Source organism: Phodopus roborovskii, unplaced genomic scaffold (genome assembly GCF_943737965.1).
Source record: "Phodopus roborovskii unplaced genomic scaffold, PHOROB, whole genome shotgun sequence".
Classification (NCBI taxonomy): Eukaryota; Metazoa; Chordata; class Mammalia; order Rodentia; family Cricetidae; genus Phodopus; species Phodopus roborovskii.
In genome coordinates this window covers 8,069,037-8,092,452 of record NW_026126625.1, presented here as the reverse complement: position 1 = coordinate 8,092,452, position 23,416 = coordinate 8,069,037, and the positions used below count along the sequence as shown (strand labels likewise).

At 40.1% G+C, this 23,416-nt stretch overlaps 1 protein-coding gene across 1 annotated transcript in view; it reads right to left on the bottom strand.

Moving 5' to 3' along the window:
• Nucleotides 1-23,416, bottom strand: part of Adamtsl3 (ADAMTS like 3) — a 299,460-nt gene that overhangs the window by 168,691 nt on the left and 107,353 nt on the right. The window contains exons 5-6 of the mRNA XM_051206607.1: nucleotides 8,548-8,593; nucleotides 1,797-2,033 (exon numbers count right to left, since the gene is read on the bottom strand). Coding sequence (XP_051062564.1) covers nucleotides 1,797-2,033; nucleotides 8,548-8,593 — 283 coding nt within the window. The remainder of the gene's footprint in view (nucleotides 1-1,796; nucleotides 2,034-8,547; nucleotides 8,594-23,416) is intronic.

The window sequence follows — 23,416 nt, the reverse complement described above, 5'->3', positions numbered from 1 at the left end:
AAAAATATGTTGTCTCTAAGTATCTTGGAAGTTTTTAGTGGTTACCAGAAGTTGGAGGGACAGGGGAATGAAAAGACAGAGAATTTTACATTGGTAGAATGACTCTGGATGACGTTGATGAGTATATCACAGGCCTGGATTCCCAGTACTCAAGAGGCTGAGATCAAAGGACCATAGGCTTGATGCTAGACTGAGCTACACAGTTACTCTGAAAACAGTATAGGGCATATGGCAAGACTATGCCTAAAGAAAAAGCAGAAACAAGGGAGGGAGGAATGGTGACTATACAATCCCAATGTGGGCAATGACATGTCTCAATGCTGGCTCATTAGTTGTAACATCTATATAGTTTAGATAGTAAATTTGGGGAGCAGGAAGGATGGGAATGTATGAGAGCAAGAATGGGTATGGAAATTAATCTGTCTTATACTAAAATTGTCTAGGTACCTCCTTAAAAACTATGTTAAAAACAGAGCTTAGGAGTCAGGTAGCAGGAAGTTGTGTAGGAAGGTCCTGGAAAACTTGGTAGGACTCCTGGATTCTATGACAGCCCATCAGAGGCAATGAGCACAGGGATGGTACTGATAAATAAGAAGAGGAGGAAGGAAGAGAAGGAGGGAGAGAGGGAGGGAGGGAAGGACCTGAAAGTAGAAGGTGAAATACTTGGGATAAAGAATGGTAGCAAAGGAAAGAGGGAGGAGAGATATAAAAGGTAGTGGTGGAAGAAAAAGAAATATCATGTTTTCTCTCACGTGGGCTGAGCTGATTGCTCTGGTTACTGTTATTGCCCTGAGCCTTCTAGAAGATATGGCATACTAGAAATTTGTTGTTTTTTTTATTTTCCTTTTTAGGGGCTGAGTATATGGCTCACTTGGTAAAGTGTTCACTATATAAACATGAGTTAGAACCCTAGGATGTTATGACACTGCCTATTACACCAGACCTGATGATGACAGGGACAAGTGGGGATAGCCTGATCACTAGGACTCTCTAATCAGCCAAACTCTAGGTTCACTGAGACACTCTGTCTCAAAAAAAAAATGTAAAGAGAAAATGAGGAAGATGCCTGATATCAACCCTTAAGCCTCCACCAATTTTCTTGTGAACTAGTACATCTATACACTCACTCACTCACACACACACACACACACACACACACACACACACACACACACACACACACCCTTCAGAGATCAAAGGCAGGGGAAGAGATTCTACACTGCCCCTGTAGTCTCCATACTGTCTCTGGAACCTGTCTAAATCAGCACTCATTGCAATCCACTGTAGGTGATGCCCTAGTCCTATCCATCTCAGCTCTCCAAAATCACCCAACCCGCCTGCCTGACTGACCTTGATCCCAGAGGCCAGCACTGCCATCCCAAAGCATTGTTCTCTCAGTGCGGTCCTAGAGCCTGCAGCAAAGTTTCAGTGGCTCTGAGAACTCAGGAGAAATGCACAGGAGTGGCAGGGAGCAGCAATTCAAGCGCCTCAAACCCTTCTGGAGGGTCTGTTTGCATGTCCCACTTGGAGAGTTCCTGATCCCAGAGAATCATATGGAGTCATATATTTTGCTTCTGCACGAGCAAAAGCCACACTACATTCAATAAGGAAAACATAATTAGAATGCTGGATATCCATGGTTTTGAAAACCTTTCTCAGTGATCAGAACAGAGGGAGAAGTCTATCATTTCCCTAAAGCCCTCACATTCTTTACTGGGGAATACACTTACACTGAAATGTCAAAACAGACAGGGCACATCCCCAAACAAAGCACACATGTGGCAGGTATGGCTTACCTGGCAGATACCACTTATGCACATATCCAGTGAGTCAGCATTGCAACGAGTCCCATCCAACACTTTCGGGGCCAGCTCCACTACCAAACTCTGTCCCCGAGCATGACACTTGAGTGCACATGGGGCAGCAGGGTCATTGTATAGTGGAATCCATTCATAATAATGGCCCTGGTACTGCACGTCATTATAGGCTGAGCACTGCTGGGCTCTGAAGTCTTCCGAATCTGCTGGGCAGTCCTGCAGGTAAACATAAGGAACCATGGGAACATGAACTTTAACCAGCCATGAGGTCAAAGGAAGGCTTGACCAGACCCCACTTGCCTCTACAAAGACTCACCTTAGTTCCTTATCCCTCCCTCCAACACCCTGAGATTACAAATTGAAGCTACATCTTTTCATTGTGGAATTCAGGAGTCTCTGCAATGCTGACCTACTCAGGGGATCATTTTATTAACCCTATCACTCTCCCATCCATGTGTTTTCCCCAGCTAATTAAGACATACGGTGTGTGGTGTGTAAGTGCTAATTTTACCAACTTCCAAATGGAATTGCAATCTCCTTTTTGGATCCAGGGGAACCAAAGGCCTTTACATTTCCAAGGTGATTCAAGGTCTTCATAGGAATAGTATTAGTCCTGCCCCTCAGGAGCCATTTCAGTGGAACCATTTGCTCTCATTTTAGCCCCAAATGACTGTGTGTTTTTATTAAAGTATTTTAATTACACATAATGGGCTTTATTAAGATATTTTCATACATGTAAATGATATGTTTTGATTGTATTTACCACCATGACCTTTCCTTGCCCCTCTCCTACTGACCATCTTCCCTTACCCAATCAGCTGTAATTCTACTTTTATGTCTTATTTTGTGTTCCCCAGACATCCCCACACCCAACCCTAGCAACTGTTAACTGCCTATAAATCTCCAGGAAGGAGTATAGTCTTGTCCAAACTCCTGTGTTTTGTGAGAATTCTGGCTGTGTCCCCCTTGCCGTTTAGTGCATCTGCTTTCTCTCTCATCTCCCATTGCTTCTCACTGGTACCAAAGATCTGTCTTCAACAAGCTAGTGCAAAACTGTGACAAAAGCAAATAAAACCAACACCCTAGGACACCCTCATATTACAGTAAAAAGTAAAAGTGTTGATGACTTGGGGGAGGCACTTCTATTAAATTATGCATTCTTCCTTCTAGATAGTTCCAAGGCAAGATGCTGGATGAGACAAATGTGCACTCACGGAAACTCTTTCTATTTATTTTATACTCTCCTTGTTATGAAGATAGTTAATGCTCATTCTAAGAACTTTGGAGGAAAGTTTCTATTAAAATGAATAAGTTACAAAGATTCTTATACTTAAATATTTATACAAATCTTGATTTTTTTCCTAAGGGTTTGTTTCTGGAAATAAAATTTTCTGAGTCCAAGTGTGCACATGTTTTATGAAGTACTCTAATGTCGTGAAGTAGTCCTCCAGAAAGGTATTACCATTTGCCATGGCCTACACATTGCCTTTCTGGATCCTTCTTCCCCATTTGGATATTATAACTTTCTAATCAGACATGTATAGTGGAATTTCATTGCTTTAAATTACATTTCCTTTTTATTATTTAGGCTTCATGGGTAGTCTTGTATGTTTGCTTTTTAATATCAAATCTTTGAAAATTTCTTGTTTTATGTACTCTGTTTTGCCTTCATATTATTTTTAGCAGATAAAGCTACTACTTTTTGTAGTGAAGGCATCAAATTTGGTCATTTGAGTTGGAAACCTTTTCATTATTATTTTGCTCCAGGTGCCCTGTGAAGTTGAGAAGTCTTGAATGTTTATGCAGCCTGTTCTGCTAACATTTCTTCAAGATTTCTTCCTTTTTAATGGGCTACAAATTCTTTCCTTACTCTGCCCCGAGGACAAATAAATATAAAATGTATTTATCTAGTTCCTTTATGGCATTTAACTCTTTGAATTTGGGTTTGGGGTTTTATGTGTCATTGTTGCTCTGGTTTTTTCCATTTTATTTTTGGGGGAAGGGTCTCTGTAGCCCATACTGGCTACACTTTGAATTTACACTTTGAACTTGGGAGTTGATCCTCCTTGCTCTGCCTCAGACATGTGCAACTGTGACCAGTTTAACTCTGTTATAGCTAGAATTATTTGGGTAAATACTGTGAGGTAAAAATCTCACCCCATTTTTTTCCTAAAAAATAATGAATATATTTCAACATGCTTCTAAAATATAGTTCATTTTATGTCTCATCTTTTCCCTGGGTTTTACTGTTACAAGGAGACCAGTCCTCCTAATCCTAAATAAAGTGATTATATCTAGTAGTAATCTACCATTTAGCTATTCTGCATTCCAGATAGCAAACAAACAAGCCATTCTTACTGGAGTTGGATTGTGCTTGCCTACACCACTGCAATCTTTAGTCAGCGTACATATCAACACAAATTTCCTAGTCTAGTGTGGTCCGTGGGCCTGCAGTCACATACCTGCCCCACTAAGTGTCACTCGGAAGCCAGATCACCAATTCCACTATAAACTGAACCACATAAAATGAGATGTATGCATGGAGACTTCTAGGAAAATAGAACTGTCCATAATCATCCATATATAACCCCTAACAAACTCACTTAACCCATAAAGATTAACTTTAATGAGTCATTCTTTTGGCCGTTGATGCTGTGGCAGTGTATGGACAGTTGCTCACCTGCATTTCCCCACAAAATGTTATGCAACAACTGTATTTGGTCTTTGCAAATGGCCTCAAATCCTTTGAAAATAGTTAGGGAACAAGTAGGCCATGTTTATCAAGTTTCACTATGGGCTCACTTGTACTATACTGATGTAAAACTTTCTATACTCCCACACTGTATTTGTTTTTGTTGTTTCAGCTAAACTCTCATCTTGGGTCATGACAAATGATGCAAATCAAACCAAAGTAGACTTAAATCAATAACTTTTCTCTTTAGAAATGGGGACTCTATCTTCCATGTGACCATAGAAAAGATGGATGACAAAGTGACATCATCTTCTTTCCCGCAAGCTATGGTTGGTGTTTTCTTTCAAATTCTTTGAAACTAAAGAAAAGTGTGTTTGAAAGCTGGGAACAGACACCTCCCCTTGCATTGGGCTCACGGGTGTGGCAAGTGATCTTTAGGGGCTGAATGGTCTACCTGGCTGACTGCTATCAGCCAATAAAATTTCCCAAAAACAGTAGTGAGTACTAGTTAACATATGTTTAGGATTCTGCCTAAGCTTAGTCCTTGCCCAATGTGTGGCCAAGTTTGTCAAACTTGGTTAAGACTGACTATCCAGAGGCACATCTGGTCTACAACAGGTGGAACTTTCTCAGAAATTTGAAATTACACAAAAAAGGGGGACAGAGATGAGAAGTCACATGAAGCCTGGGCTTGGCTGGCCCTTTCTTTATGCCCAACAAAGCCAGGCTGTTCCCATTACGAAGGAGAATGGATGAAATATGGAGGGAGAAGGAAAGTTGGCAAGCTATGCATTTCAATAGGAGAAAGTAGCCTGTGGTCCTCACTTTTGGGGTTCAGGCTCTCAAGACCTGCTTCTGCTTAACGAACATTAAATATCACACAGTTCTACTGAGGCACAGTATTTCATTGTATTCCTTTGGGTTCTCTAAGCATATGACCCAGGGCAAAGTTCATAAAGTATTTTCAGTAGACATGTGTTGCATTGAACATAATTGGCCAGAAGACATAAATCCCAGAGGAAGGAACTTGGAAGCACTCTGGGCATTCAAGTTTTCTAACCATGACTGAACTATTTCGTGGATACCACTTTCTAAGAAATGGAGGGAACATAGGCAACTTAGTTAATTGCTTTCATTTACTTTACATTCACCTAGTATCAACACTAAGCCTGCCCAGCCTAGCTTAACTAGGCTCAGCTCAAGACAATGTAGGGATTTTTGTGTAATTAAATAGCCTAGTTTAGCCTCATAGTTGAAGACAGATATGAGTAGACACAGCTCCTACTTATTTAGGAGTATGTATATGTGTGTGTTTACAGAGGTCAGAGGGGGCTTGTACAGCCCCTAGAGCTAGAGTTATAGAAAATTGTAAGCTTCTCAATATATGTTCTGAGAACCAAACTCCAGTGCTCTGGAAGAGCAGCAAGTATTCGGAACCACTGGGCCACCCAGCACCAGGACATGGCTTTAATACAGAACAGAAGTAACAGTGATGGAAAGAAAAGAACACCTCCAAGAAAAATAGCTAATGAAAGACTGGTAGACATTAGCCACTCATGGGTTCTGTGGTGTGAACAAAGGATCCTGCAAAGGCCATGTCAAGTGTCACCTTTTCTGGAAGCCATCAGAAAGCCCACTGTGCAGAGCTAACTGCTCATTAAAAATATGCCCCTGTTGCAAAAATATTCCTGCCAAGTTATGATACATTTCACATTCCCCTTTTCTGCTTCTAGCATTGCCTTTAATCCCATATAAACCCTGGGCAAAGAAAGCACCAGGAGTCAATGAATTCAGGTATTAGAACTTGTGACCGACCTACATGGTTTCTGAAAACCCATACTTGCTCTGATAGACTACTGATAATTATCTCTCAAAGCCTGGAGTCCAGACCTGGCTGTAGGATCTACACTGAATGCCAATCAAAGCTTGTGTCTAAAGACTGAAGCCACTTAGGAGTCACCAGACACACTCTGCTCCCTAATCTTTCGGCCCAAGGCCCCATCTCTTTTGAGGGGGAACCTAAGCTACTGAAACCACAACCTCATTTCTTGGAAAGAACACTGTGACCCCATAGCCTGCTGGAGTCTGCTGGAGTCTGGTGTTTACACTGTGAAGGCTTGTTTCTGCCATCATGCCTTCTGATTGGTTTCATAAAGTGCTGAATGGCCAATAGCAAGGCAGGAAGGGGTTAGGCAGTACTTCTGAGGAGGAGGAGAACTCTGGGAAGAAAAGAGGCAGAGACTAAGGAGACACTGAAGAAGCTGGACATACAGAACAGAGGAGGGGTAACCGAGTCCCATGGCAGAACATAGATTAAACAAGCAGGTTCATTTGAGTTATAAGAGCTAGTTAAGAAAAATGCCTAAGCTAAGACAAAGCTTTCAAAATTAGTAAGTCTCCTTGTCATTATTTGTGAGCTGGTGACCCAAAAGAAAGTCCTACTACTGGAGTCTTCCTCTCCTGCCACCTTGAGCATGGCTGGGCCCCTTGCTCATGGGTGGAGGGAATTCTTCATCTGTGGGTTCTGAATGCATTCCCATTGCCCTGAGCTTCCAAACAAAAGACCATCTGTGTTTCCTCTGCCAGTGATGCTTAGTAAGCTTTTCCATGGTGGGAAGACTTATGAAGAACAGCTGGGGGACATACCTTCCTCAAGCAGGGTCACCCTTTATAAAGAGGGTGTTGGAGGACCCACTGAGAAAGGAGCAGAATACAGATGGGTACAAAGGACTTCATGACTCTGACTTGGCTTCAGTTGCTTCTCATCCATTTCCTTCCTTCCGTGTCTTTGCTTGACCTTGGTTCACTGAATATCCAGGACTGTGCCGCTCACCCAAGGCTTGTCATATGGCAATGGGTTCATGGTATTGCAAGCTACTCTACCTTTAGTTCCTGCTGTCTCAAGCTTCATAGACACTGCAAAACTTCTTTCTAAGAGAGCACCTGCATCTCTCTCAGAAGCCTCTGCATTTCAACTTGAGCACTGTTGTTTTAATTTGAGTATATTGTGCCAAAGAGGGAAATGTTTGGATGGAAAAAGAATGGTTGCTTTTATTAATTTTTCATGCTTGATGTGTGCACACCAAAGAACAAGTGAACAGGTATGTGTATGCATGTGGGAATGGAGGCCAGAGGACAACCTTGACTGTTATCCTCAAGAATGCCACTGACCCACTTTGAGAAAGGGTCCCTTCTTAGCTTGGAGTTTGCCAATTAGGCTAAGATGGCTGGCCAAGGAGCCCCAGGTTCCTCCTCTTTCTGTCTCCCCAGTTCCGGGATTGCAAACCCACCCCCATGCCTGGAATTTTTTCATGGGTTCTGGGGCTCAAATTCAGGTCCTCATGTTTGCAATTCTACCGACTGAACTACCATCCCAGCTCCTAATTTTTTTTATAATTGCAAAGCAAAAATGTTCTAATTCTTCTTTGGTGTTGACTAGTGTAACAAATAGTAAGGGTTGTATAAAACCTTCCTTCTGTGTGACCTTCTGGCCCTGCTGTAGTGGGCACAACAGGCAGTCTGCAGTGGCAGAAACACCCCAGACCAGTTCCCATCTGGAATCTTCCTTTGAATATCTCAAAAATAAGTTTACCCCTCCCCCCCAGCCTCCATCCCTCTTCATGTGTCTGTGTGTCCATCCCCCAGCCTCAGTCCCTCTTCATGTGTGTGTGTCCTTCCCTCAGTCCCTCTTCATGTGTCTATGTGTTCATCCCTCAGTCCCAGGCCCTCTTCATCTCTCTGTGTGTCTCCAGACATTGTGAAAGAGGCTGATCACTTGGACCCTTGAAGGACCTTGAAGCTATTGTGTAATCAATTCTATGAATAAAGTCATGATTGCATACTTACCAAATTCCATCATAAATGTTAAATGGCCTAAAAAGAGCACTGTGAATGGAAGGTACATATAAGCAAAGGCTGTCATCAACCAAGAAAGTATTTAAAATTAACAGGAAGGTTCTCAAGACACTATTGGCCTCACAGTACGTATTAAATACTCTCTCTAGGATGGAGTTTAATTGGGCATAGTCTCAGACTTACATGATTGCTGCATGTCTTGTATCTGATGTTCTGTCCTTCGCAGTTTCTAAAGGAAAAAGGAAACAATGGCTTTTATAGAGATGACATGCATTAAAATGATGCAAAGACAAGGTACCAGTGTCCTATAAAGTTTTAGTGGTGTGTGCTACTACTGCAAGGATACTAAGTTTAAACTCTGAAGAAACAAACTTCCAAGGACCAGGGAACCAAAAACATCACAAGGAGGTATCCATAAAAGAGAGGGTGAATTCTTTAGTGAGTGACATAATGACCAACTAGCTTTTCTCTTACCCTAGGATCTACCTAATCTCTGAAATCATGGTGTGTGTGTGTGTGTGTGTGTGTGTGTGTGTGTGTGTGTGTGTGTGTGTGTGTGCTGTGTTCCAAAGAAATCCATAAATGTTTCTTTACATTATTTTTTCTGTAATGATTATTTTATATATTATTTTGTATATTACTGGATCTTATACACTGTGTGTGTGTGTGTGTGTGTGTGTGTGTGTGTGTGTGTGTGTGTGCATGTTGCATCTTTTGAGACAGGGTCTTGCCATTTAGCCCTGGGCTGGCCTAGAACTGGCTATGTGGCTCATTCCATCCTGTAACTCACCAAGTATTGGAATTAGGGCTTGTGCCACCATGCTGCCCAGTTCCTGGGGATGCTCTTTTATTACTGATTCTCTCTTCTTTTTCCTTTGTCATCCTTAAACTCAAACTTCTCCATTTACACTTCATGCCACCTTCACTTTTTTATTTATTTATTTATTGGCAGGGCTTTGTAGCCCTGGCTGGCCTTTAACCTGTGATGATCTTCCCATCTCTGCCTCCCAACTGCTGGGATTACAGTCATACATCACCATATCCAGCTAGCCTTAAACTTTCTGTTCCCTTTTGGCATGTACCCCTCCCTGGGAGGTACCATCCTTAGCTGTATTTAGAAGGCTTTGGGAAAACCACATTTTGGAGTAAAAGAACAGAGTTATGGCTGCTTCCCAAAGCATGACCCCTAAGCTTCTAAATGCTTGACTCTGAAGACAGACCATGAACTCATTAGTTGCTCCTTCTGAACTTGTGGTTTAGAATGTTTTCCCACATTATGGCCATGGGCTGGCTAAATCTTCATATTCTGTGACTATATCCTCACCATTTCACTTGTCATGAGTCTACTATTGAGGTTTGCTACAGTCTTTATGAGAGGACACCACATTTTAAAGATTCAAGAAGCACAAGCTGGGAGGCTGGCAGCAAAATCATGCTGGGCTGGAAGACTACATTCTTCTGGGGAACCACAGCTGCCTGGTGTAGAAGGCCATTCATTTGCCAGACTTACATCACTTTTCTTTTCATGTGGATGACAGGGGAAAACAAACAATAGAGTGGAAGGGCCATTTCAATTACTCTGTTAATTTTAGGGAGGTGGCTGCTAGATCAGGAAAGTGACATCCAAATGCTTTCAGTGTCATGTCAACTTTTAACCCTAAGATGCTTTAATCCACTTAGAATGTATTCTTTATACGGACTAATAGCTCCTGATATTTTTCATTGGCTATTCATGTTCAAAAACTCTTCTATAGTTTATTTTTATTTTACTCAGTTTTCTTGATTTCAAGGAGAAATTAAAGGAAAATGGATCAATAGGAAATCTGAATTAATAGAAATACCAAGAAATAAAAACTCTTGAAGCACACAAAGAACAGAAATTTCTTTAAAAATGATTTAAAACGTCAGAAATACATTTCATATGAATTTTAATAATTATTCAATTTTCCTTATTTGAAAAGAAAGTTGCTTTTTCAAATAGAAATTTAAACTAAAAGAGAAGAAAAGAGTCAAGTTGTCTCATGGCTGTATCTCAAGTCAGCTCTGTAGGCTACATTGTCAAGGTCCACACCCAGCTGTCAACCATCATATCCAGGAGTCAGTCACTTGTGTGAACCTTGAGCCCAAAATGCTAAACCTAAAAACCAAGTGCATCTCTCCCACAAATCCCACTTCAAGTGCTTCTATGTGACAACAGAAAACACAAATTTCATTCCAAGAATTCTCAAAACATATATCACTGTGTTGGACTTTCTCCTTCATCCGCAATTCTGTGGTGAACTTACTGTGGACCGGGATGTAGATATAACGATACCAGGGTATTAGTGCTCAGTTTGCTTTATAAATCAGCATCCAGTCACCATTTTTAGCATTCTACTTCATGTCCTCCAGCCTAACACACACTCAGCCCACAGGCCGGCCTCTATAGATGTGGCCTGCTTTTGGTTGCAATTTAGTCGGAAAATGAATGACTACTTTATGAAGCAAGCATAAAATGAAATGCAAGTTGTTTTAAAGTTAAGGACATGAGAGTCCTAATTCCCCAAGCAGGAACCTGCCAGCTTATTCTGGAAATAATTCCTTTGGCCCAAAGCAATTGAGCTGCAAAAAATATTACTTGTGTGTTTTTAATACAACTATAATTAGCATATGAAAGAGCTGATGGTTATCAGGAGTATATGAAAATTCAAGAGAACTGTTCCACAATTATGGATTCTCTGCCGATTACAACATTCATAGCACCCTAGAACTGAAGATTTTTAAAGTCTAAATTTATGAATATCTAAAAAACATGTTGGTATCACATGCAAATACATTATAAACATTAATAAAAATTTCCCCAGGGTTTATAGCACTATAATTTAATATTTGCTTGGTGATATATTGACTCAAACACTAGTGTCATAAAGGCTCAGAAGCATATGTTTTGAAGAATAAAAATACATTAAGTTTAAAATAGTAGTGAAGCTGAACCTGTGGTTCCTGTGGCTGGCACTTGGCCAGAGGATCAAGTCACAGGTTTCTGCAGGGAAAAAAAAAAAAAAAGATGTTCTGGTTGGTGGTTCGTAATGCAAAAGAACTGTCTGGAATATTTAAATGGGGTCAAGTTCTGAAATAACTCTATCCATGGAAAAATAGATAAGAGAAATGGCTGTGCTTATCTTATTCTCTGAAACCTTCATTTGAAGGAGCACACTGATAAGAGAAGCCACTGGGATGGTCTCTAAAACCTTGGGGGTGGCTATCTGTTTGGCTTGGTACAGAATCACCTCCATCCTCCTCTTCCAAGAAAAACTGACCACAAGTGCTCAAGATTTACAAAGTTTTAATTGGTCTCTGTGGTTCTTCAAAGAGAGCTGATAAGCCTTACAAGGGAAGTGGGCTTCCTCCTTAAGGTCTTATAGTACCCCAGAGATGCAGTGGGAGATCTTAATACAGGGCTGAATCAGAATGAATAAGGCCTATGAGGGACCAAATGATGGGCAGCAAGGTTGTTTGAATTCTTTAAAAATCTGCTACCCTTCTCTCATATGAATCTGAGCCAGTCTGTGTGCAAGATGGCATTACTGTCCCTTTTGGGGGCATGGAGCAGGTAGATGTGACTCAGGTTTGGCCTCATGCCTAGAGCCAAGTTGGAGTGAGGAAATAACACTGCCAACTGTTTACCTACTGGGGACAGCAAAGAGAAGGTGGTATCTTAGCTGATCTTCTATACACTGCATATATGAAATATATCATTCTGTACATATATTTTATACATACAAGCACACAAAGAGTAAGGTATTTTGTAGGATCATATCATTGTTTAAATCATATGAATTCAGGGAGACAACAAATATGGAGGTTTACAGGTTTCACTGCACATTTCAGAAATAGGATGAAATTAATGTATAAATAGACTCAGGAACACTAAATGGTTTCAAAATGTTTGTATGTGGGTGCATGTACACATATATCTGCATACATGTGCATGTGTGTATTATACACATGTGCCTCTGTGCACAAGCATGGATGCACCAAAACCAGACAGGTCGACCAATGAAATAGAATTAAAGACTACAATATTAATTCACACACTTATGACCACCTGATTTTTGACAAAGACGCTAAAACTCTACAATGGAAAAAAAGAAAGCATCTTCAACAAATGGTACTGGCATAACTAGATACTGAATTGAAGAAGACTGCAGATAGACAATCTCCATGCATAAAATGTAAATCCAAATGGATCAAAGACCTCAACATAAATCCATGTAACGAGTACGGTTTTTCCGCCTGCCGCCGCCCGGTCTTGTCCTGCCGCCGCACCAGCCCCAAATGATACATAGAGACTCTGTATTTGATACAATGCTGTTGGCCCGGTTACTTGCTTCTTATCGGCTAGCTCTGCCTTAATTATTAACCCATTTCTGCTGATCTATGTATTTTCACATGGCCTTCTCTTACCAGGGAGGCGGCTGACGTCCAGCTCTCTCCAGACTCTCCATCTTGATCCCTCCTTCCTACTTCCTCTTCCTCCTTGTCTCCTAGTCCCTCCTATCCTCCTCTCCTATTGGCCAACAGTGCTTTATTATTAACCAGTATGAGAAACATATACAGAATGACATCTCCCATCAAATCCAGCCACTGAACCTCTTAGAAGAGAAAGTTGGAAGTATCCTTGAACAAATTGGTATAGAAGTCCACTTCCTGAACACAACACCAGTAGCACAGACACTGAGATCAACAATTAATAATGGGACCTCCTGAAACTGAGAAGCTTCTGTAAGGCAAAGGACACAGTCAACAAGACAAAATAGCAGCCTACAGAATGAAAAAAGATCTTCACCAACTCCACATCTGATAGAGGGCTGATCTCCAAGATATACAAAGAACTCAAGAAGCAAGTCACAAAACACCAAACATTCCAATAAAAAATGGGGTACAAATATAAATAGAAATCTCAATAGAGGAATCTCAAATGGCCAAAAGGCACTTAAGGAAATACTCAACATCCTTGGCCATCAGAGAAATGCAAATCAAAACAACTCATAGATATCATCTTACACCTGACAGACTGGCTAAAATAAAAAATACCAATGACAGCTTATGCTAGAGAGGATGTGGAGAAAGGGGAACACTCCTCCACTGCTGGAGGGAATGCAAACTTGTACAGCCACTTTGGAAAATAGTATGGAAGTTTCTCAGGAAAATGGGAATCAGTCTACCTCAAGATCCATCAATTCCACTCTTAGGCATATACCCAAAAGACATACATTCATACAACTATGTTTATAGCAGCATTATTTGTAATATCCAGAACCTGGAAGCAACCTAGATGCCCCTCAACTGAAGAACAGATAAAGAAAATGTGGTATATATACACAATGGAGTAAAAAACAATGACATCTTGAAATTTGCAGGCAAATGTATAGAACTAGAAGAAACCATCCTGAGTGAAGTAACCCAGACACAGAGAGACAAACATGGTATGTACTCATTCATAAATGGATATTAGACATAAGCAAAGGATAACCAGCCTACAATCCACAACCCCAGAGAAGCTAGAAAACAAGGAGGACACTGAGAGGTATACATGGATGCCCCCCCCAAAGAAATAGGAAAGGGACAAGATCTCCTGAGAAAATTGGGAGCATGAGGAAGGGGGAGGGAGGTATGAAAAAGAGGAGGGGAAAAGGAGAGGGAAGAGGAGAACATGAGGGATCAGGAAAGTTGAGTTGGGAGAAGAATAGAGAAGGAAAGCAAGGGAAAAGATACCATGATAGAGGGAGCCATTATGGGCTTAATGGGAAACCTGGCACTAGGGAAATTCCCAGGAACCCACAAGGATCACCCCAAGAAAGAATCTAAGCAATATTGGAGAGACTACCTTAAATGCCCTTCCTCTATAATGAGATTGTTGACTACCTTAAATGCCATCATAGAGCATTCATCCAATAGCTGATGGAAGCAGAAGCAGAGATTCAGAGTTAAGCACTGAGCAAAACCCCTGAAGCCCAGTTGTAGAGAGGGAGGAGTGATGAGACAAGGGGTCAAGACCATGTTGGGGAACCCACAGAACAATTGACATGACCAAGTGGAAGCTCACAGACTCCAGATTTGATAGCTGGGGGACCTGCATAAAACCAAACTAGGCCCCCTGAACATGGGTGTCAGTTGTGGGTCTTGGAACATTTATGGGGCTGCTGGCAATGGAACCAGTATTTATCCCTAGTGCATGACTAGGCTTTTTGGAGCCCATTTCCTATGGAGGGATACTCTCTGAGCCTACATACAAGGGGAAAGAGCCTCCATTCTGCCCCAAATGTGACAGACTTTGATGATTTCCCCATGGGAGGCCTCATCCTCTCTGAGGAGTGAATGAGGGGTGGGAGACCGTGGGAGGAATGGGAGGACAGAGGGCGAGAGAACTGAGATTGGTATGCAAAATACGGTTTTATAATTTAAATAAATATTAATAAAATAAGATGAGCATGGGTTGCTGGCAGGTCAAACCATCCAGTCTGCTGCTACTCTGGTCTTAACTTGCCTGCATCCACCAGGAGAGGTGAGTGTAGGACCTTCTCCAGTCTACCTTCCCCTTCCCCTGCTTTGAGTCTCCTTACCCAGGGACTATGTGCTTAGCAGTGCAGCGCTGGCAGGCCAAACCATCCAGAGTCTGGAGAGTCTTAGACCTGCCTGCACCCACTAGGAGAGAGACCTGGGGGCAGACCAACCCATCCAAAGACTACAGCCATTGAAGTCTTGAACCTGTCTGCACCCACTGGGAGAGAGCCTTGGACCTGTACCCACCAACAGAAGGAGAGACCCTGCCTGTACTCACTGAAAGAAAGGATGAGATGACAACAGTATATGAATACATTCAACAACAGAAAGACCAATATGATGTCACCAGAGTCTAGGGACTCTATACTAGCAAGACCAGAACATCCCAATGCAGATGAAGCAGAAGAGAACGACCTTAAAAACAACTTTGAGAAGATTATAGAGGCTCTCTAAGAGGAAATGAGAAAAAAAATTGAAGAAAAAAAAAAACAACAAATGGAGGAAAAGACAAATCAAAAACTGCAAGAAATAAACCTCTTAAAGAGAGGAAAGAAAGCCAAGAAAAAAAAGCAATCAAACAGATGAGGGGAACAATACAAATAATTCAAGACTTGAAAGCTGAAATAGAGAAAATAAAGAAAACACAGTCTCAGGGAATGCTGGAAATAGAAAAGCTGGTTAAATAATCAGGAACTATAAATCCAAGCATAATTGACAGAATACAAGAGACAGAAAAGAGAATCTCTGGTGTTGAAGATACACTAGTAGAAATAGATTCATCAACAAAAGAAAATCTTAAGTCCAACAAATCTCTCACACAAATTATTCAGGAAACATGGAACACCATGAATAAAAGACCAAACCTAAGAAGAAGGTGAAGAAACCCAGCTCAAATGTGAAGAAAACATATTCAACAAATCATAGAAGGAAACTTTCCCAACCTAAAGAAAGACATGCCAATGAAAGTACAAGAAGCTTACAGAACTCCAAATAGACTGAACCACAGAAAAGTCCCCTCCACACATAATAATCAAAACACCAAACACACAGAATAAAGAAAGACTATTAAGAGCAGTAGATCCAAAATAGATGTTCTACAAACGCTAAGAGGGCACAGATGCCAGCCCAGACTACTATACCCAGCAAAGCTTTCAATCACTATAGATGGAGAAACCAAGATATTCCATGACAAAAGGAGATTTAAACGATGTATATCCACAAACCCAACCCTACAGAAAGTACTGGAGGGAAAATTCCAACCCAAGGAAGTTAATTACATTCACAAAAACATAGATAATAAATAAATAAATAAATAAAAGCCAAAAGAAAAAAAGGGGGGGATGGGATTCAGGCACAATGCCACCACCACCACCAAACCAAAAACAAACAAGAATCAGCTATCAATGATCATTAATATTCCTCAATATCAATGGTCTTAACGCACCTATAAAAAGACACAGGCTAACAGAATGGGCACAAAGACAGAATCCAACCTTCTGCTGCATGCAGGAAACACACTTCAACTTCAGACAGATATTACCTCAGAGTAAAGAGTTGGGAAAAGATTTTCCAATCAGATGGTCCTAAGAAACAAGCTGGTGTACCTATCCTAATATCTAACAAATTCCACTTTAAACTAAAATTAATCAAAATAGATGAAGAAGGGCATTTCATATTTATTTCGGGAAAAATCAAGATGAAGTCTCAATTCTGAACATCTATGCACAAACACAAAGGCACCCACATTCATAAAAGAAACATTACTAAAACTCAAATCACACATAAACCCCACACACTTATAGTGGGAGACTTCAACACCACACTCTTAACACTGACAGGACTACCAGACAGAAACTTAACAAAGAAAAAAGGAACTAACAGACGTTATGACCCAGTTGGGTTTTATAGATATCTATAGATCATTCTATCCAAACATAAAATAATATACCTTCTTCTCAGTGCCACATGAAACCTTCTCTAAAATTAACTGCATACTTGGCAACATAGCAAACATCAACAGATAAAAAAAAAAAATGGATGTCCCCTGTATCCTATTGTTTCCCCATGGTTTACAGTTAGAATTTAATAACAACACAAGTTGCTGAAACCCCACAAACTCATGGAAATTGAACAATGCTCAATTGCATCACTCTGGGGTCAAGGAAGAAACAAAGAAAGAAAGAAGAAATGAAATAATACCTAGAATTCAGTGAAAATGAAGACACAACATACCCAAACTTATGGGACACTTTGAAAGCAGTGCTAAGAGGAAAATTCATAGCACTAAATGCCTACATGAAGAAACTGGAGAATAGTCACATTAGAGAATTGACACCACAACTGATAGCTCTAGAACAACAACAACAAACTCCCCCTGGAGGAATAGAGGCCAGAAAATAATCAAATTGAGGGCTGCAATCAATGAAGTAGAAACTAGGAAAACAATATAAAGAATCAATGTAACAAAGAGTTGGTTCTGAGAAAATCAACAAGATAAACACAACTTTATCCAAACTAACGAAAAAGCAGAGAGAGAACTTGCAAATTAACAAAATCAGAAATGAAAAGGGGAACATAACAGTAGACACTTGGAAATCCAGAGAGAATCATCAGGTCATACTTTGAAAAACTGTACTCCACAAAATTGGAAACTTCAAAGGAAATGAACAATTTTCTGGATAGATGTCACTTACCAAAATTAAATCAAGAACAGATAAGCAATTTAAATAGGCCTATAGCCCCCAATGAAATATAAGCAGTCATCAAAAGTTTCCCAACCAAAAAAAAAAAAAGGCCAGATGGGTTCAGTGCAGAATTCTGCCAAAAATTCAAAGAAGCGCTAATACCAATACTCCTCCAAGTGTTTCACACAATATAAGCAAAACTCTTTTTACAAGGCTACAATTACCTTCTTATCAAAACCACACAAAGATACAATTAAGAAAGAGAACTACAGATCAATCTCCCTCATGAACATTGATGCAATGCAAAAAAACTCAATAAAATACTAGAAAATTGAATCCAAGAACACATCAGAAAAATCATCTATCATGATCAAGTAGGCTTCATCCCAGGGATGAAAATCCATTAATGTAACCGACCATATAAACAGACTGAAAAAGAAAAACTACATGATCATCTCACTAGATGCTAAAAAGGCCTTTGATAAAAATCAAACACCCCTTCATGATAAAGGTCTTGAAGAGATCACGGTTAACAGGAACATACCTGAATATACAATAGCCAGTAGCCAACATTAAACTAAATGGAGAGAAACTCAATGCAATTCCTCTAAAATCAGGAATGATACAAGATTATCTACTCTATATCTCTTTAATATTGTAGTTGAAGTTCTAGCTAGAGCAATAAGACAACAAAAAAGAGATCAAGGGCATACAAATTGGAAAGGTAGAAGTCGAAGTTTACTATTTGCAGGTGATAAGATAGTTTACATAAGTTACCCAAAAAAATTTCAACAGGGAACTCCTACAACTCTTAAACACCTTCAGCAAAGGAACAGGATACAAGATTAACTAAAAAAAAATCAGTATCCCTACTATATATAGATGATAAATGAGCTAATGGGCTGAGAAAGTAATCAGAAAATCATCACCCTTTACAATACTCATGAACAATGTAAAATATCTTGGGGTAACAAGTGAAAGGCCTGTGTAATATGAACTTTGAGTCTTTAAAGAAAGAAATTAGTTTTTTCTGCTTTCTCTTTCCTCTCTCTCTTTCCCACTCTCTTTTGTCGTGATTCCCCTGGGGCAGATAGGACTTCTCCTTTCTCCCTCTTGCCTTCTGCCCTCTCTCTGTGGCTGTATGTCTCTTTACATCTTTTATCTTTCCTTCCCCCTTCCCTACCCCTCCTAATAAATTTTTCACTTGAAAAAAATGAATAAAGAAAGAAATTAAAGAAGATACCAGAAAATGGAAAGATCTCCCATGCTTTTGGATAGGTACAATCAACATAGTAAAAATTGCAATCTTACCTAAAACAATCTACAGATTCAATGCAAGCCACATCAAAATACCAGCACAATTCTTCACAGACCTTGAAAGAATAATACTCAACTTTACATGGAAAAACAAAAACAAACAAAAAAAAAAAAAAAAAAAAAAAAAACAGGATAGCCAAAAACAACCCTGTACAATAAAGGAACTTCGGAGGTATCACCATCCCTGACTTTAAGATCTAACAGAGCTATAGTAATGAAAACAACTTGGTGTCGGCTTAAAAACAGACAGGTAGACCAATGGAATCAAATTGAAAATCCCAATATTAATCCATACACCTATGACCACCTGATTTTTGACAAAGAAACTGAAATTATATAATGGAAAAAAAGAAAGCATCTTCAACAAATGGTGTGTTGGCATAACTGAATACTGACATGTAGAAAACTGCAGATAGATCCATATCTATCTCCATGCGCAAAACTTAAGTCCAAATGGATCAAAGACCTCAACATAAATTCAGCCACACTGAACCTCTTAGAAGAGAAAGTGGGAGATACCCTTGAACAAATTGGTACAGGAGATCGCTTCCTGAACATAACACCAATAGCACAGACATTGAGATCAATAATTAATAAATGGGACCTCCTGAAACTGAGAAGCTTCTGTAAGGCAAAGGACACAGTCAACAAGACAAAACAGCAGCCTACAAATTGTAAAACACTCTTCACCAACCCCACATCTTACAGAGGGCTGATTTCCAAAATACACAAAGAACTCAAGAAGCTAGTTACCAAATAATCCAATTAAAAATGGGATACAGAACTAAATAGACAATTTTCAATAGAGAAAATCTAAAATGGCTAAAAGTCATTTAAGAAATTGCTCAGTTGGATGTTGGTAGCACAAAAGCACAGCATTGGTGGCACATGCCTTTAATCCCAGCACTCGAGAGGCAGCGGCAGGTGGATCTTTGTGTGTTTGAAGCCAGTGTAGTCTACAGAGTGAGTTCCAGGACAGGCTCAAAAGAAGGAGGAGGAAGAGGAAAGAAATTGCTCAATATCCTTAGCTGTCAGGGAAATGAAAATTAAAACAACTCTGAGATACCATCTTACTTATACCTGGCTAAAATAAAAAACATCAATGACAGCTTATGCCAGAAAAGGGAAAGGAACAAGATCTCCTGAGCAAATTGGGAGCATGGGGGGCAGGAGGGATAGAAGAAAGAGGAGGAGAGAAGAAGAGGGGGGAGGAGAACTTGAGGGATCAGGAAGATTGAGACAGGGGAAGAATAGGAGAGAGAGAGAGAAAAAAAAGATACTTTAATAGAGGGAGCCATTATAGGTTTAAATAGAAATCTAGCACTAGAGAAATGTCCAAAAATCCACAAGGATGACCCCAACTAAGAATCTAAGCATTAGTGGAGAGACTACCTTAAATGCCCTTCCCCTATAATGAGATTGATGACTACCTTAAATGCCATCATAGAGCCTTCATCCAGTAGCTGATGGAAGTAGACGCAGAGATTCATAGCTAAGCCCTGAGCTGAACTCCTAGAGTCCAACTATAGAGAGGGAGGAGTGATAAGCAAAGGGGTCAAGACCATGTTGGGGAAACCCACAGAAATAGCTGATCTGACCAAATGGGAGCTCACAGACCCCATTCTGATAGCTAGGGAACCAACATAGGACCAAATCAAGCCCCTTGAATGTGGGCAGTCTATGGGGCCTCTGGCATTGAAACCAGTATTTATCCTTAGTGCATGAATGGACTTTGGGAGCCCATTTCCTATGGAGGGATACTCTCTCAGCCTATAAACATGGGGGAGGGCCTAGTCCCTGCCCCAAATGATATGACAGACTTTGATGATTCCCCCATAGAAGGCCTCACCCTCCCTGGGAAGTTGATAGGGGGAAGGGATAGGGGGATCAGTGGGGGACATGGGAGGATGGGAAGGAGAGGGAACTAGGATTGATATGTAAAATAAGATTGTTTCTAATTTAAATTATATATATATAATTTAAATTATATATATATATATGTGTGTGTGTGTGTGTGTGTGTGTGTGTGTGTGTGTGTGTGCACATGTGTGGAAGTTCATTTTCCTTTCCTCTTCCACCCTATTCATTGAGTCAGGGACTCAACCCAGAGTTCACTGATCTGGACAGTCTCACTAGCCAATTTGCTTTGGGGTTCCTCTGCCACTGCCTTAAGAAGCTAGAATTACAGGTGGACTGCCACCACCCCTCTCCAGTATCTGCAGGCATTATGGGGATCTGAACTCCAGTTCTCAAATTTGCTTGGCAAATATTTTAACCACTAGGCCATTTCACTAAAGCCCCTGGGCATAATTTTAGGGAGTCTTCATGTTCACAAATGTAATTCAACTCATGTCAGGACATTACAGTAATCTAACTTGTAACTACTAATAAATGTCAATGTTTTCCTTGTAACTTGGGCTTTTATAACTTTGTTAAAGAATTTTTCATTACCCAGAAAACATAATGGTATCTATCTACATTATTTCAAACTTTGCATTCATATATAGACTTTAAACCATTTGAAATTGATTATTTATACAGATTGATATACTCTAATACTTTTCCATTGAATATTGTCCGTTCAATTTTAAAATATTTTACTACAATTTATTTATGGATTATTTTGATATGAATCAATCAATTTCCCTTATATTGAGGGTCTCAGGTGATTCTGGATTTTAAAGGGCATCTATAGTTCTTCAGTGAGAAATGTCCTGTCACCACAGAGTAACCTGCAGTATCTGTGGGAGGCACATCATCATAAACTATGGAACACACATCAATGTATAATGTGGGACATACATCACCATGGACTGTGGGACATACATGTTCTGACAGGCACTGTTGCTGAAATTCTTTCTGCCAATAGCTTTGGGGTACAAGCTTTTTTAGTCCTCAAGTAGCACCCCAGGCAATGCCCTAAGGTCATTACCCGAAAGCTATTGGTGGAAAGAATCCCCACAAGGCACTGCAGATTGCTCTCTAAGGTGGCACACCATTTCCTTGTTGCTGCTCAAGAAGCAAGGGTTGTTCTCATTTTTGTACATTTAGGCTAATAATTTGTAATTTTGAAACTTTATAAATTCTTCCAATCTAGAGAACAAGAGATAGCTCATCTCACCCTTTTTGTTGTTGGTGGTGGTGGTGACATGAATATTTTCATTTGTTTTCAGCAACGCAGCTTGCTCCTCTCAGTTTCTGGTTCATATTACTGTTTCAACTAATTTACTTTTGGCATTGTTTCCAGTGAGCAGATGTTATCTCAACATCTCAGATGCCAACTCGTCAATCTTTATACTCATGGTTTATTGTCAAAAAAAATTCCCCAAGAGTTATTGGACTTGAGTTTATCAATGTTTCCCTTCATAGACTTTATGCATTTGCTAAAGAATAGTTCACTGCCCAGAAATCATAACAGTATTCACTTAAATTCTGTCAAGCTTTGTATTTTATAGGTAGACGTTAATCTGATGGGAATTTATTACTTATATGGACCAACAGCTCTAATATATTTCCACTGGATATTAACAACTCTGCTAGGTCCTGTGATTGGATGTCTGTCCTTTCTCTTCTGGTTTACCAAGCACGTACCACGTTCTCACGTGTGTATATCTCTATTTGTTTTGCCACTATGATCTATTTGTTCCTATTCCACTCACACTAAGGAGAAAAATGCAGAATCCGATAGTTGGAGAGAAGGCTGAGGAGTGCTTGCTGGTTTTACTGGTTTGTTTTTGTCACCTTGACACAAACTAGAGACGCCTGGGAGAAAATAATCTCAACTGAGGAATTGATTTCATCAGTTGGACTTGTGGGCATGCCTGTGTGGCATTTTCTTAATTGTTGATTGATGTAAGAGGACCCAGCCCACTGTGGGCAGGTCCACCCATGATCAGGTGGTCCTGGGAGGCATAAGAAAGGAAGCTGAATATGAGTCTGGAAACAAACCAGTGAGCAGAGATCCTACAGGCTTTCTGCCTCGACTCAGCCCTAATTTTTCTTAGTGGTGTACCATGACCTGGAAACATAAGATGAAATAAACCCTAAGATTTTTATCATTCCAACAGACAAGTGAACTACTATACTATTTTTCCAGAGGACCCAAGTTTCTTTCACAGCCTCCACATCAGTTAGCACACAACTGTAACTCCAGCTCCAGGGGATCTTATGTCATCTTCTGCCCTTCATGGGCAACACACCCATGTAGCATACAGTTACACTGACATATACACACACATTTTTAAATTAAATTTAGTGTGTGTTCATTTCCTGTTTGCAAATTAAGAATACACTGGCACTTTTATGATGCTGAGATTTCCTATTTATGATCATGTTTCATAAAGGTCTTATAGATCCTTCATAGAAGTCATTGCAAAATATTTTGTAATTTCCTAATAGTTCAAATGTTGCCTTTTGGAATGTTGCTTTCCAGCTTCTTCCACAGAGTAAGAGCCCCATTATTTATATAGTTGTCTTGCCTAGAATTCACCAGTGAATTCTGCAAC